We start from the raw sequence: 16,787 nt of genomic DNA on the forward strand, positions 1-16,787 counted from the left end.
GGAAACGTATTTTGTAATATTTCTGCCCAGTCCAACTGAAAGGGGAAAAGTAAGATTTCTTCCACCCTCTCCTTTTAAAAACTGGTATTCTGCACAGTGTTCTCATCCCTTGCCTGGAGATCCATGGTTTGCAGATCAGTTAGATGACAACATTCATTTCTGTAAAACCTGCAGTTGTTGATTCTGGACAGCCAGGAGTGAGGATACCGTATAAGGAACACAGTCTGGATTAGCCTTCATAAGCAATTATTTTGTTTCTTTGGAAAAGTTGCTAAGCGTATGTTTTATGTAATCTTAAATGTAGATTTTGAGATCCAAGAATTCCTTATTTTTTTCATTCTGTGTCCTTCAAATTTAATGTGACTATCTTGATTGTTGTTTTGAGTTTTAGAGAAGGAAAACAGTAAATGAAAGAAAAGTGAGGCAATGGGCACCTCATGTGGTGCATCTGCTGTGATACTTGTTCTCTGTAAAATATTTGTTGTTCACCAAACCAGCTGGGGTCTGAGGAGACCTATAGGCTTTTTATTAACAAGCAGCAGGAGGAAGGAAAGTAGATGTGTATGCCAGTGCATGTAGAGGGAAGTGAAAGAAGACTTTTCCATGGGCAGGCTATGCAGAGAGATGAAGAAAGATGATTATCATTCATGCTGTTACCCAGTTCTAGTTACAGGTATTATGAATAGCCCGCTTAGGGCTTATCTACACAGGAAAGCTTTGCCAGTTGTACTGATACGGTTAAACTGGTATAACTCCCTGTGTGGGCCCTCTTATTTTAGAATTAGAATGGCTTTTTTAAGCTTAAATACCTTCCAAAGTGACATAAACTACCCAAAAAAGGCCCTCTTGTATGAAAATACAAGTGCCTACCCAGTGACTATACCAGTATAACTATAGCACTACAAATTCACATGTTAGCTTATGCCAGTATAATTTTCCCACGTAGACAAGGCTTTATTTTCATAACCTTATTTCATCTCCATCAAGTTAGTGGAACAGAGTGAGGCTTCCATTGCCATTTATTAGTCTAACTAAATTGGAGCACAAAGCTATCTCCTCTATAAGGTTGCAGAAGATGTTTCATAAGTCCTTAGCCATTTTTTCAGATTTATTTAAATCATAGTATACTGTGCACGTAGCACTAGCCAGCTGTTGTAACGTCCCATTGTCTGTCTTTAGAATGAAAATGACTTTGCATACCTATGTAATTACAATTTTATTCAATGACGTCTTGAAAGTTTTGCTCTGATGACTTTTAGGAAACAAAGTGCTGTGATCAAAGTTTAATAATGAATCCAATTTAGTTTTAACTGTGTACGCTAAGTGCTGCTAGAGACTTAATGTACCAGCCTATGTCCACATCTCACTCTAGGTCTTAAAGTATAAAAAGAATGTGGTCTCCTCTTTTTATCTAATTGTGGTTTTGTCTGCATCACAAAGCCATCACACAGTGTGGCTTGAATAGCAGTCATACTTCAGAAGAGGCTCCGCATCTTGGGTAAGCAGAGGGGCTTCAGTTCAAGATGGAGGGCCGCCTGAGCTAGCCCTACTCCAAGTTTTGTCTAATACACTCTATCTCACCAAATTCAGCACAGACTCTCAGCTAGTCATGCGTCGTATTTGGAAATCATAGCAAAACTTACATACATTGTATAAGAAATTAACATTAGCAATAAGATGCTATTTTAACCATTATAAAGCTACTATTAATAAAGTGTCAAAAGTGTAGAAAAATAGAGCATTGCGATAAACCTGACATGTTCACTTTGGTTTTTAGCTGAACGTTGCATGAAATATATATTTAAATCATTTCACTGACATGAAAATGGGTGAGGGGTGATGGATCCAGATTGTCTTAATTCTGGAGGATGTCAGGGAGGTCACTAAAGACTTGCCTGCATTGAACAGAAGAACCCTTAATTTGACTTTCCAAGTGTGTTGCCGCATATAAAAAATCTCCCTAAGAAATTAAAACAGTCCAATTAGCATTTTGTGGTATTTTTTATCAAGAACGATGCCAACAAGAGAACAGGTCTAAGCATAGATGTACATGTCATGCTATATATTTTCCTCCAGATTACATGTCTAGCACCTGACTAGTGCACATTTTAAAATTTTTCTCTTGTTCCGTTTTTTTGTATTGCTCCCTAGTATTCTGCTCTTCAACTTCCTTTCACAAATGGTGACATTCGCATCTGTGCAGTGGGACTTAAGAGGTGATTGCATCGTGTGCTGACCCTCTGCACAGAGATGAATTTCAGCCAAAAAGAAGGTGAAAGCTTCTGAATCTATTAATTCAATTGGATATTCACCAGACTCCAGGCCATGCAGAGACTGAGTGTTGTCAGTGAAATGGTTTCTTAGGACAACCCTCATTTGTTTAAGACTAACTGGCAGCAGACCTCACTTGTAATGTTAAAGCAAAAACATGCTCTTCAGTAAAGCTTAAGTTTCTGTTTTAATGAAGAGTTTCATGTTGGCCTTAGTAGCCTAATCACCAGAATAAGTTGTATGTGAAAATGTGTATATTTGCCTACTCATGTATGGTTTTTTGCATGCATGTTGATTATGTTGTAAATACAAAATATACTGGTGAAACGGGTTATTGTTTAGTGCATATAGTATCATCCGTACTATTTCTAACTAGTAATCTTGTTTTGTACTGTGTGATGTCTGATCCTTCTAACATCGATCATTGGGCTTTGGTGAACTCTGATCCTTCCAGGTCCTCCAGGTTAGATTCTTAACTTGGTCAATTTATTTTACTGCATTGCATTTGTCATATGAAAAATTGATGTTTCTCTGTAATTCAAAGATTGTTTTTAAGTGCTGTGGGTACCCTGTAGATGGTACCCGTTGACAGTTAGCATTCCTGAGAAGCTAACCTGTAATTACTTCTCATGTGTGCAGTACCAGGCCCAGTTTCTCTTCAGAATAAGCTTGTATGGTGGCATGTGTCTTTAGCTGTCAACTGCACGACTTGTTTGATATGTGGCACTAAATTGATACTGAATTTTAAAAAGAAATGGTTAGGGTTTTATCTTCAGAACTGCATGCAGAAATCTCGCTCATCAAATCCATTCTCTGTACATGGCCTCTTTGAGGACTTTAAAGAGAGACTTTAAATTGTTAAAGGTTTCAGAAGAATTGAAACGCCAGTACACGTATAAAATCTTATTACATGGGTAGAATTAAGGAGGAGAAAGTCATGAATTCTCCAGCAAAGAGAAGACTCTATTTGTTAGACCCCTTCATCTCCACATACAAAGGTATTAATGGATATGTGACTTAAATCATAGCAGCACTTTCCATTTTACTTGCCATACAGTTTGTGTCACTTATGAGTAACAATGACCTTGTATTTATCACTGTCGAACAAAGGTGAAATGATCTGATCGGGTGTTTTGTTTTCAGTACACTATGAGTTGTTTTTATGAACTTACATGAAAACATCAACAGCAGGGTATTTCACCCTCTGCCTACATAAAGGAAAGAGTAATGCAATCCCCAGGGTCGTGTTTAGGTACTCCCTGCTGCTCAGTAGAGAAATTTGTTGAGTGTACCTTTAAGAAAAAACTAATCCTGAATGTTAGAGACAATAATTGAAACAAATGTCCAATCTCCATTGGGGTTTATATATTGAAATCAGCCTAATTATTGGAGAGGAGATTAATCAACTGAAAGGGGCATTCATCCCTGAGCTTTGGTTGGGAAAGCCTCTGCTTTTACCCCTATGCCTGTCTCCTCTGCCTCTTAGAGGTGGAACAGCCTCCAAGAGAGGCAGGATTTAGGGGCATTTTTTACCTTCCTCAGTCAGGAGCAGCACTTTGAGGAGGGGGCACACCAGTTCTGCCTCCCTCAATGGAAACATCAAACTCTGTCTGCAGTAGGTGGCAGCATTTTACTCTGTGTGTGTGTCACTCTGTGACACTGGCTTTCACAATGGAGTTGATCAATCAAGAAAATAGTCGAGAAGGGGAAAACACTATGTATTCCCATTAGATTAGCCCTAGCCATGCACTTTGCATGGGTGGTGGGGGAAGCCGAGCTAAAATATATATATTTTAATGTAACGACCACAGTCCTTTATGCAAATCCATACATAATGCACAGGAATCGTGGGCAGTCTGACTCATACTGATCCATGAACATCTGTTATGTAATATCAAGGTCTGCCAGGGCCAGAAGGTCCACGGGGTCCCCCTGGAAATGGAGGATTTAAAGGAGAAAAAGGAAACCCAGGTCAGCCAGGCCAGCCTGGCCTCCCTGGTCTAAAAGGAGATCAAGGACAACCTGGACGCCAGGTATGATAAGGAGTGATGCATATTTCTACCTGGGAGTGTTTTATTTTTAAAAAAGAATAAAATATGAAGCCTTCTAATTGGAAGATGCATTTTATAATGAGCCTAAAGCGAGACTGTAGTCTCTAACACTCTGGAACAGATCCTGACTTCTAGCGGGCAGGGGAGATGTAGAAGATGTTGGGATCACCGCTAACCCTCTTTCCTCCCCCCTACAAGTGGCTGGGCAGGATTTCTCCATAGTGTTTAAGTGAGAGCAACAGTAGCTAGTACACCATCCTTGCTCTGTTGCCACTTGCTAGTGAGGGATGATGACACATCTCCCAGTTAGAGAGAGAGAGAGAGAGAGTGTGTGTGTGTGTGTGTGTGTGTGTGTGTGTGTGTGTTATACCACTGTGGGCCTCCCACTGGTCCTGTTCACAGATGTAGTAATAAATGAGCCCTATTGCATGCTCTCCTTTTTGTGCTGTGGATTTATACATTCATGGTGCTGTTTCCTGGCTCATTAAGTTTCTGTGTGTAGCAAGAAAGCTTGGAAATCCTATATTCTTGTTTGTCCCCAGTCCACCTTTTTCCTTTCCTGAGACTCAGTGAGAGGATTAAATAATTGTAAAGCTACTTTGTTTAGGGTGATCCTGGTCGTCCCGGCCTGAATGGAATGAAAGGTGATCCTGGGGTTCCAGGTGTTCCAGGATTTCCAGGTATTTAAAAATCATTTCAAACAAAGCCTTTAGAACTCAGTAATGTCCAACTAGTAGAGGAGAGGAGCCTGCTTTGGGCACTCATGCTGTAGATTTTTTCAGGAAACACATACTTTCACTGTGTAACTGTATTGCTTTGGTGTTTCAGGTATGAAGGGTCCCATTGGGCCTCCAGGAGCAATTGGTTTTAAAGGTGATCAAGGTCTGTCAGGTCCACCAGGTATGAATCATGGTTGATGCTACCCTGCCACTTTCTTGGCTTCAGGGAGGTAGAATTGGACCCAAAGGCATGGAACCAAGTCATTCCTGGTGTAACTCACTCAGGTTAGGCAGAGATACTCCAGCAGTGGAATTTGTCCTTGTTGTACGATGATATGAACAGCAATTTAAACACCATTATAAAGTAACAAACACCATTCATTGTTTTTAAAACTTTCCTTCCACTTTCCTAGTAAGGGAAAAGCCACTTAGATATCTGATGTAGACCCATTCCTCTTCATTCAGTGGAAAGAAGCTGTTCAGGAGGGGGTAGCTGATGATTTCCCGTCCCAACACTTCCTCCGCTGAGTTTTTATTATGTGGTTGTTTCGTGTTCACTCAAGGGTACCATGGAGAAAAGGACTTCAGCACAGTTTAACACTAGTAATAAAGCTGACTTTACTCTGTGTTTCCTTTGATATATGGAACAGCCCCTATAAGAGTCAGTCTATCCTTTTTGCAAAGATGCAACTAAGAGCAAATTTTTGACTTAAACCTCTAGTTGCACTGTTTATTCCATTGATCAGATCTCTTGGCCAATGTCATCTTAAAGAATTATAGGGCTGATGAACTAATCAAACTTCCCTTTGTGTCTTTTGGAGTCACCTCCATCTTGGATTGTCTCTCTCTCTAATACACACTTGCTTTATCCTAGGTCCACCAGGCTTACCTGGCCCTGCTGGAAAAACCATTGTAATAAAAGGTGACCCGGGTCCTCCAGGTCCACCAGGCCAGCCTGGATTGAAAGGGCCACCTGGATTGTCAGGCCCACCAGGTGTGCCAGGTATGATCACTATGGACTGCAGGCTTTACTGCTTATATTTATAGGAAGTGACTAGTTAACAGGATGCAGTAGACCGTTTCCTCTAGAGAGGTTCCTGGGTTTATTTGCTGAGACTTAGGTGTGCTTGCAAGAGTGTAACTTTCATTGCTCCATTTATTTTTCTAGGTCCAAAAGGCCTTCCTGGGGATCCTGGGCGAGATGGACTTCCTGGGTTTGATGGTCCGGGAGGACGCAAAGGCGAGAGAGGACTTCCAGGCCAACCAGGTATAATAAGTACCCTAATTCTGGTGAGGAGAAAGGGGGTTGGTATGTTTAAAAAAAAAAAAGAATAGCTTCTTAAGAATGCAGACCAATGTCAGAACTTGTATTCTGTTGCAATTCACACGCAACAATGCTAAATTTTTAGGATAGGGTGTCCCAGCTATCCTGCTGTTAGATAGTCCAATATGGTGTCTTTGCTGGCATATGCTGTAGGCTTGTAAAAGTCATTAGTCTTAAAACCGCCCAGCGCCAGACTCAGTGCTGATATTCAGGGCCGGCTCCAGGGTTTTTGCCACCCCGGGTAGCAGGGGCGGGGGACGCGATCGGCAGCAGCTCCATCACGCCGCTTTCTTCTTCGGCGGCAATTCAGCGGCAGGTCCTTCCCTCTGAAAGGTATCGAGGAACCCGCCGCTGAATTGCTGCCAAAGAGCCCGACGTGCCGCCCCTTCCTCTTAGCCGCCCCAAGCACCTGCTTGCTGGGCTGGTGCCGGCCCTGCCAGTATTGTTGCCGGATCCATTTCCTGGATGTTGTTTTATTTCACTTTGTTTTGAGTTCAGTAGAACACTTTTCTCAGCCTGCAAGAAGAGAATGTCCTTAAGAACCAGGAAGGAAAAAGATCCAACTTTCTAGAAATTGAGTCTTAAAACTTAGCTAATTAAGAGCAATGACAAAGAGGGGCCCTGAAGTTCCCAGGCACATTTTTTATGGTCTGCTCTAAGGTTGTTATGGCATATTTTATCTTCCATTCTTAGAGCCTGTTCCAAAGCCCATTGCTCTCTTTCCATCTATTACAGTAGATTGTGGATCTCCTCGAAGAGAGTGTGTGTGTTCTAGCATAAGACACTTAGCTCACATCTGCCATTGACTTGCTTTGTGACCTGTAAGCAAGTCCGGTAGGGCTAACTTGCTAAGGTGCACATACAGTTGTGTGGGTTTGGAGTGGCTTACCTACCCTGTTCATAGCTAACTACTGTACTCTATGGCCCCCACTTACTGTCATTTCTGAGCTCTTCTCAGTCACGAAGGCATTTGTCCTCAGAAGACACCGGTGAGATACGGCAATACTATTAGTCTCGTTATTTTATAGTCAGGGAACAGTCACTGAGGGACTTAAATGACTTGCCCAAGACCACACCGGAAGCCTGTGAAAGTACCCTGGAGCAGGGTATTGCACAAAGGTCTCCCAAATGGCAGACTAGCACCCTAACCACTGGACCAACCTTCCTCCTTGTTGGAGCCATTGAGTACCTAAGAAACATTGCACTGGCCAATTAGACAATCGCTTGTGCTTGCTGTCACATGCAGTTTAGAACATTGGGCTCTTGTGGGTTAATTTTCAGACATGCTGAGCAATTCTAGAGCCAACTGAAGTCAATGGGAGTTTGGGAGCTGCGACTGCTTCCATACCTCTGAAAATCAGGTCCTTCATTTCTACAGGCCTGCACTTATTTACCCTTTTAAAACCCCTTTTGAAAACCAGGGAGAATATTCACCTGGCTCATAGGAGCACTTGGGCTTCATGAATGTGTTCAAAGTGTGCTGTGTTCCTTGGATTAAATGTTCTCGAGTGGTTAACAGATGTGCGAACAAATGTCTGCGCTGTCCTTCTGTGTAAACAGGCTTTCAGGGTACGCAGGGACCCCCTGGTCCTGATGGCTTGCAAGGCCCACCAGGTCCTCCTGGAACAGCTTCTGTTGCTCATGGATTCCTTATAACTCGACACAGCCAGACTACAGACACACCATTGTGTCCACAAGGAACAATAAGGATATACGATGGATTTTCTCTTCTATACGTGCAGGGAAATGAGAGAGCCCATGGCCAGGACTTAGGTGAGATGCATCGTATGCACTATTGGTGTGGGCTTTTACAGGGGAAGGAAGCTTCAGCTTCTTCTCACAAATCTCTGATTCCTTGTAGTCCCTGAGAATCCTACAGCCCAGGAGGTCATTCAGATAAGGGTAGGGGCTTGACCGCTGAGATCTGTCATCTCCATGGGCTCGCACCTGCACCTTAAAGATGAGTGGTCACATATTGCCCGCATATTGCAGTTTGGCAATCCCTGCTGTGCATTCATAAGAGGCTGAGAAGAATATGCAGATAGTGTTTAAAAATGGGGGGCGCTACATTTCCTTTAAGCACAGTAAGATGAGAATTCTTTTCTGTATCATAATTCATATATGTGTATATCTTATTCTTTAGGTACTGCTGGGAGCTGTCTCCGACGTTTCAGCACCATGCCCTTCATGTTCTGTAACATCAACAATGTGTGTAATTTTGCATCAAGAAATGATTATTCCTATTGGCTGTCCACTCCAAAACCAATGCCAATGAGCATGGAACCACTGACTGGGCAGAGCATTCAGCCATTCATTAGCCGGTGAGCCAAAAGAGGCCGTAAGATTTTGTGTGTGATCTGAATAGACAGCACATCTTGTTGAAATGTGGTTTTGGGCCTGCAGGCTGAATATTAAGACATGGTAAAAAGATTAATTAGTTGTATGTATTTTCTCTAAGGAATAATAGAACAACTTCTTATTTTAATGGCTGTGAATGTGTTATATGTGTAATCCAGTCTAGTGCCTCGGAGCAGGGGATTGGCAACCACTACTGATTGCTACTTTTATTTCCATGGCACCTAAGAATGCCATGGACATTTTCATTGTTTTTCATTTTTAATCCATCCATTGATCTAAAATCTCATGAATTTTGGTGCCTTTAAGGGGACATAATCATTTAAAAACATTTTAAAAAACACAACAGGCCAAAAGCTTTTAAATGTCTGTTTTTACTTCTCATTTATGCACAGCATTTCTTGTGCTTTATTTATCATGGACAGTGAAAGTAGACTAAACTAGTTTCCCTTTTTAAAACCATTTTCACCTTCTGGTTCTCAGCAGCATCGCAATGCTGTAGTATTTGGGTTGCAAACACTGCAGGACAATCCAGGCAAAAAGAGATTGTTTTGAATGGACCTATTTACATTTCTGAAAACATTTCTGTTAATATCAAGGTTTGTGAAACTTGAGTAACAAAGCCTACAATTCTGGGCCAAAATCACTACCTCACGAAGTCCCATCAACTTTGCTCTTTGAATAGCATATAACCTTAAATTGTGCATCTGGGCATATTTTTATGATTTATGTAGCATCCACAATGTACTAGAGGCTATGAACATACACAATTAGTGACATAAAGAACATATAATCGTATCTTATGAAGAGAGTCAGATGTTTATGTATTTCCTTTCACTCAAGGATCCTAAAGTACTTAACAAACTTTACAAACTATGAGCCAGATTCTCAGCTGGCAAAACTCCATTGCCTTTGGGGAAATTTTGCCAGCTGAAAATTTGTCCCTATATTTAAATATATTTCATGCATCCTTGAAATGTAATGTCCTATGGGAAACCTTTTAAACAATTCACAGCAGCACTGTATCACAGTTCCGGACAAAAAGTGAAGAATGCCTTAGCCAGTGGAAACTAGAAGGGAGGGGTGAGCAGAAACTACCTACCAACCTGGAAGTTGGTCTGGATGCAGGATCTAGCAGGCCTAGTCTTTTATAAAAGTGTCAAAGGAATCTTTAATGAGCATAAGTGATCAGGACCTTGTCTCTATCTTTCATCACAAGCCAGTACAGAATTGCTGCTCTTATCTGGCACAGAGGCTTAAAATTTTGTAGGGACTGGATGGTTGCTCAAAGGTACCCAGAGTAACTTCCAGAAAAAAAAAACTCTTCCCAGCTTGACCCATCGAGAAGCCTTTTTTTACTCATCTGGTAGAGATTTTGCAATTCTTTGAGCAGTTGTCCCTATAGGTATGTGCACACGCCTATGAGCTTTCAATCAGATTTTTGGTAGCAGTATCCGTATGCCAGTACCTGCGCCCTATACATCCTCGTGCTCCAATCCAAGGATAAATAGGGGAGTTTATCTGCTCCAGTTCCTTCTCAACCACCTGTGGCTAGAGACAGAGAGTTGTGGGGCCCAGTAGCATTAGCATTACTTAGCTTGTTTACTTGTTCTTTTCTTTTCATTAGTTTGTGGTTTTATTTTTTTCCTCTGGGCAAGCTGTGTGCTTTTGGGGTAGGAGATTCCCCCCACCTTTGTTTTCATGGTTGGGACTTCCTGCTTGCCCTCAGCCCCTTTTTGTCTGTGGCCTTCATGGCTTGTACCCAAAACCCAAAGCTTCAAACCCTGCCAGACCTTCCCCTCAGTGACAGGTATTGCAGCTGCTTCCACTGTCTCCGTGGATTTCATGTGCCATTGAAGTGTAAGGTCTATGTGGGCTGAAGATGAAACCCAGGAAGCTGAGAGGGGACAGACTCAAGTAGTCCTTATAGAGGGTTCTTTAAGACTCACTGCCTCTTTGGGATCTGATTTTTTTTCTTCCCTTTTTTCTTACTTTCATGCCCACCTCCAGCTGTGGTCTCCATCTCAGCCCCCTTTTCCCTGTCTGGGTTCCCCCCTTCTGGAGACATGGCCCTGCTCCCAGCCCCAGCTCTTGTGGATGAGTCGGGAGGCATGAGAATGAAAAGTAAAAAATGCTTTCAGCACCCCCACTATTAAAAGTGTTCCAGCACCACTGCCCACTGTAGATACTTTCAAAGATGCTACCTGGTCGACTGTGCACACCTTTTCCCACCACTCTGCTAATTGTGCATGCTTCCATAGCAGATGCAGCCTTTGGTGCAGCTGTTCTCCAAACTGTGCTAGATCCTTCTCTTCAGCACCCTCCTCCATAGTTGGAACACTGCTTGAGAATCACCTAAAGCGGAGCATGCATAGGGACACTACTCGGAGAGGTTAATTACCTGTACAGTAACTAGAGTTCTTTGAGATGTTTTGTCTCTATGGGTGTTCCACTACCTGCCCTCCTTCCCCTCTACACTGTCGTCCTTGCCATGCCAGATTTTATAGCTGAGAAAAAACCGGAGCGGCCACAGTTCTGCATTCCCCTATGTGCCCATGAATCAAAGCACAAGGATTTATAGGGCAGAGGCACAGATCCAAGACACTGCTACCAGAAATCTCTGATGGAAAGCATGCGGGTGCTCACATACATCTAGAGTGGAGCACCCATAGGAACAAATCATCGGAAAGAACTCCAGTTACTGTACTAGTAAATAACATCCCTGAATATGAGTCTTCACTGTTAACTTTGTGCAAAATATTACTGGGCCAATTTCTGCCACTGCTTATGTAGATACAACTCCACACGAAGATAATGGGAGTGAAACCATGTAACAGAGCGATACTGGGTTTGAGTGTCCAGCTAATCATAGGTGCTGGAACTAGGGGTGCGAAAGGTTCTGCAGCACCCCCCTCACTTTAAGTGGTTTCCATTGTATACAGGATTTACAGTTTGGTTCAATGGCTCTCAGCACCCCCACTATACAAATTGTTCCAGCACCTCTGGAGCTAATAATTAATTAGAATGAAAATGCAAGAACATCTGTCTTTAAGGCCACTGTTTCAAATCTTGCCCATATCCGTAGCGTCACTGTCTTTCAACAGTTGTTTGGATCGTCTAGATGAAATGAGTTGACATTTGGAGTCTATTACTTTGTGACTTTTACAATTTGGATACAAATCCAGTATGACTGGCATACTTGCTAACAGTCTCAGATGACAAGCTAGTGACTGAGGGCCTGATCCAATGCCCATTTAAGCCATTGAGAATCTTTCAATGGCCTTTGGATCATTCTCAGATTATTCTGAAGACTGAACTCCACTTTCTGACCTGTGGCACCGTTCCCTTGAAATCAGGATTAGTGCACAACAGGCAGGATAATATGGGAAGCTAGTACTACCACTATGTATTTGACCTATTATGTGGACAACCAAAGGATGTTAACTTTCAGTACTGTCAGTCTGGCACCTTTTTAAGGAGTCTACTGTACTATGGATTTTTAAACAGAGCTCTCCCAGTTTTGCCTGCGTAAGGAGTGATTGATTGGGCTCATTAAAGATTAGGTTTTTTTAAAGGTACTCAATGCAATTAGATACAAAAAAAATTCTGTTCTGTATTCTTATTTGTTTCACTGTTGCAGTGGGAAATTCTGCATACATATAAAACTGTTCGAGGGGTGCAGTAGATCTAAATTGTTACAGCAGCCTTTCTTACATTATTTTTTCCCAATTTTTCATGTCATTTTTCTAAATTCTCCTGAAATAAAATTTGTATTTGGCTTATTTAATACATTATTGTAATGGCGTGATGTTTCTTTTATACCTCTCCTCATGTTTAGATGTGCCGTGTGTGAAGCTCCTGCCATGGTTATAGCTGTCCATAGTCAGACCATTCAAATTCCATCATGTCCGCAAGGTTGGGACTCTCTTTGGATTGGTTATTCTTTCATGATGGTAAGGGCCTCCTCCTCTCTCTCCAAATTTACTGTTAACTGTTTGTGTTTTGTACTAGCTGCTTCGAGATTTTCTGTTACAAACTATAGTTTGTACCATTAAAATGACATTTACCTGTAGCTGCCAACTATGGTAACAGAGATCAGTTATTTCCCAAAATTCAGATGCCACGGTAATCGGTAAGCCTAGGTAAACATCATCTACCGCATTGTCTTAACAAACAGGAAAAAAGAATTAACTTGATTCTTTGGAAACAGGGTGACTTCTCCTAGTGCTTATGGATCCCAATTGAACTTACAAGTTGTTTCTTTTCTAGCACACTAGTGCTGGTGCAGAGGGCTCTGGACAGGCCTTGGCATCCCCCGGTTCCTGTTTAGAAGAATTCCGCTCAGCTCCTTTTATTGAGTGTCACGGTCGTGGTACTTGTAATTACTATGCTAATTCATACAGTTTCTGGCTGGCAACTGTAGAGATATCAGAAATGTTTAGGTAAGAGAGCTTATTTCTTGCACATCACTTACTGTGTACTGAATGCATTGAAAATCACATTTATTTTCTAACGACAAATGGTGATTTAGATCCTTATTTGAAGACTTAATTAATTCTTGTAAAACCAGTAATTTGTGCCTTTTCCTTCGTCTAAATGTGTGTCATGCTTTCTAAGACCAGTTTTTCAAGAATTTGTTTACTGGACAAAATCCTTTACATCTTGTCCGAACTTGCTGGGGTGCATTCTATTGCCTGTTTTGCAAGGGCTCAGAGCTACTTTCTGCCCACCCTTACTCATATTGACTATAGCTTATTCCAAAAGTAGTCCCATTGTAATGAGTGGGACAGTATCAAAGAGTGATGTATTTATTCAATGTGAGTAACGATGTCACAGTCTGGCATTGAATGATCATTTTAATGTTTTTTCTTGACATTTAGACAGACTCAAATATCTCAGATGTTGTTTGCAGAAGTACAGGGGTGAAATCCTGGCCTCACTGAAGTCAATTAAAGTTTTGCTATCAACTTCTTTGGGGCCATGATTTCACCTTAGGATTTTGCAAACTCTTCAGGCTTCTACTCTTATCGCTTCCTTCACAAGTCTAGAGTGGCACCGCAGTTCTATGGAAAAATAACTTGCTTTCATAGAAACTAATTTTATTACCGAATGGTGACTTGTGTCTCAAATGAGAATTAACAAGTTCTGACTGCAGATATATTGAAAAATGGCTGTTGCACAATGAGCTTTATGCACAAAACGTGTTACACAATGTTAGTGGGTATCTACAACATGGAAGTCAAGTTACTTCCAATTAGAACACCTAAGTAGTACCATTTATTTTTGTATTAGGCAGTCATTATGCCATTGGTTTGCATGATCAGTGGTAATTAACATGTTTTCCTGACCAGTAATAACCATCATGGATCCTCCTTATCATCATTCACTATTTTCAATCTCACCCAAACTTAGCTTTCTATTTATTTCTCCTTTTCCTTTTTAAAAATGTGTTTATACCATTCACTTGAAAGAAGTGGACTACTCATGTGTGACCAAGTAATGACAGGCTTGCATGTGATGGTAGGGGCACGGCTCAACAGCCAGGGGTTCACTTCCAGTTTGTCTTTTAGGAATATAAGCTTATGCTTCAGGGTTTCAGCCAGCCATCTGCAGGAGTCAGGAATATAGTCTCTCCTCCCCTCCCGCCTCACTGTGTGGTATTTTGCTTTGTTTTATTTTTTAAATTTCCTTTCCAGGGGTTGGCAACCTTTCAGAAGTTATGGGCTGAGTCTTCATTTATTCACAACTTAAGGTTTCGCATTCCAGTAATACATTTTAATGTTTTTAGAAGGTCTCTTTCTATAAGTCTATAATATATAACTAAACTATTGTACGTAAAGTAAATAAGGTTTTTTTAATGTTTAAGAAGCTTCATTTAAAATTGAATTAAAATGCAGAGCCCCCCAGACCGGTGGCCAGGACCTGGGCAGTGTGAGTGCCACTGAAAATCAGCTTGTGTGCCACCTTCGGCACCTGTGCCATAGGTTGCCTACCCCTGCTCCTTTCTCTGAAGCATCAAAACTGCCCACAGCTGGAGATGATATTGAATGGAGAGAGTCAGGCCTCTAAGGTGGCACTGAGCATTCTCTCTCTCAGGTGCTTGGCTGCTGGGTTCCTGTTCACATGCTCACAGTCTAACTGATCACCATACGTGGGGTCAGGAAGGAATTTTCCATGTCAGATTGGCAGTGACTGTGGGGATTTTTTGCCTTCCTCTACAGGGTGTGGGTATGGGTCACTTGACAGATGTATCTCACTTTATCGTTGTTTCCCTGCCATTGAGGGTTCTCCAGAACTGGTGCACCTTGGTCCCACCTACGGGCGGATATTAGTCTAGCCTCCTGTGAACTATAATACTTTGGTCTAATTTTGGTTGTTCAGTTTAGTGTGTGAGTGCTGGGTGCCACTGGTGGCCAGTGATATACAGAAGGTCAGACAGATCATCTGGTGGTCCCTTCTGGCCTTAAACTCTATAACCGAGATGGACTTTTTTTTATAATCACTCATGTACATACCCTTACACAGCAGAAGGAAATAATTTGTTAAATCTGTCATCTTTACATTTTCACCTCAGTTGGACGATGACATTTGATTATGGAATAATCACATTCAAATGAGAAGTCAAAAGATTACAGATGTAAATTCTTCCATGTTGGGCGGCTGGGGGTGGTAGAGGAGATAGATCGTGTTGTATTTTGTAATTGCCCAACAAATGTCATTTCTAAAAGACACCTTTACTCAAATCGGTGTTTATGGACTGCCCCCGACTGTCGGGCATGTTGGGCTGATATAGTTTGCTGGCACAGCACCTTCTACATATTGAAATACTGGTCTAAAACAAACAGCAATCACGACTCATGAGGGATTTTAGGGAGAGTAATTAAATAAGTGCTTGATCAGGGAAGATGGTAAGCACATGCAGTTCCCTTTCAGGAAGGCACTTAAGCACATCCTTAAGTCCTACTGATGTGAAAGACACTCAGCACCTTGCAAGTCCAGGCTCCTGTAAGCATAACCTTGTGTGTTTGTGTTTCCATCAACCAGTAAACCTCAGTCAGAGACACTGAAAGCTGGAGACCTGAGGACACGTATTAGTCGTTGTCAAGTTTGTATGAAGAGGACGTAACATCTTGGAGAATTTTTGTAAAACAATGAGAATTCCTAGGGTGCACTGTCCTCCTGCTGTAACAATGGTGCTACTGTGCGGAAAGAAACAAAAACAAAAACAAATCCAAACTGTTTGAAAAATGCAGATTGAGGTGTACCTCACCAAAGTGCCAAACCAAGGCTGTCTGGTGCATACTTGTCAAAAGGACTGAGACAAAGGAATTGATCTCTTGGAAATGGAAAAGCCGCTTGAGGTTCACAAAGGATCAGAAGATGAAGTTTTCATTTCTCTCCTAGTACCAAAATGGCACTTTTGATCAACCAAGAGAAAACAACAACAAAATACAATGCACTGAGTATGTTTAAAATAACAAGACTGCAGTTTTGAAAAACACTTTTTCATGGTGCTACTAACCCTACTGTATCCCAGGTTTTTAATATGAAATGTTAAGCTTATTTCTCTTTGTAAGTAATGAAATGTGTATATTGTGTAAACACCTTTTTAATTCAAACCTTCAATTATTTAGACACAAATCAGCCTAAAATCACTCTTCACAATATGTGTATTAAAAACAAGTTTAAATATACAGCAGTATTTTATATAAAATCAAGGGCAATGGAGAGAATCTATACCTCTTACACCAAACTACTACTGATTTTTAAAGTTTTGTTTCCTCCCTCAAGTTCCAATCTGACTTTATTTGGAGAATGTACAATATTTCTCTAGTCATTTTGATCAGGGTTTTAAATGTTTATACTTACACCATGCTATCGATGGTGTTATTTGTGCTTAGAAATCCAAACCATTTTAAAAGGATTTTTTTATTCTGTGAAAATATGTGAAATGATTAGCCATATCCGATGTCTTTTTTTTTTTTAATAAAAACAAGTCATATTCATGATTTAATAGTAACCAGTTTGCTTCAGGAAAAAATACCCCGTGGAAATATTAAATTGCCA

At 41.2% G+C, this 16,787-nt stretch overlaps 1 protein-coding gene across 1 annotated transcript in view; it reads left to right on the top strand.

Annotated features, from left to right (window-relative positions):
* Positions 1 to 16,787, top strand: part of COL4A5 (collagen type IV alpha 5 chain) — a 154,760-nt gene extending 137,973 nt beyond the window's left edge. The window contains exons 42-51 of the mRNA XM_050965172.1: positions 4,171 to 4,304; positions 4,930 to 5,002; positions 5,151 to 5,222; positions 5,916 to 6,044; positions 6,210 to 6,308; positions 7,926 to 8,138; positions 8,509 to 8,686; positions 12,559 to 12,673; positions 12,990 to 13,162; positions 15,765 to 16,787. Coding sequence (XP_050821129.1) covers positions 4,171 to 4,304; positions 4,930 to 5,002; positions 5,151 to 5,222; positions 5,916 to 6,044; positions 6,210 to 6,308; positions 7,926 to 8,138; positions 8,509 to 8,686; positions 12,559 to 12,673; positions 12,990 to 13,162; positions 15,765 to 15,846 — 1,268 coding nt within the window. The 3' untranslated portion in view covers positions 15,847 to 16,787. The remainder of the gene's footprint in view (positions 1 to 4,170; positions 4,305 to 4,929; positions 5,003 to 5,150; positions 5,223 to 5,915; positions 6,045 to 6,209; positions 6,309 to 7,925; positions 8,139 to 8,508; positions 8,687 to 12,558; positions 12,674 to 12,989; positions 13,163 to 15,764) is intronic.

This window comes from Gopherus flavomarginatus, chromosome 8 (genome assembly GCF_025201925.1).
Source record: "Gopherus flavomarginatus isolate rGopFla2 chromosome 8, rGopFla2.mat.asm, whole genome shotgun sequence".
Classification (NCBI taxonomy): domain Eukaryota; kingdom Metazoa; phylum Chordata; order Testudines; family Testudinidae; genus Gopherus; species Gopherus flavomarginatus.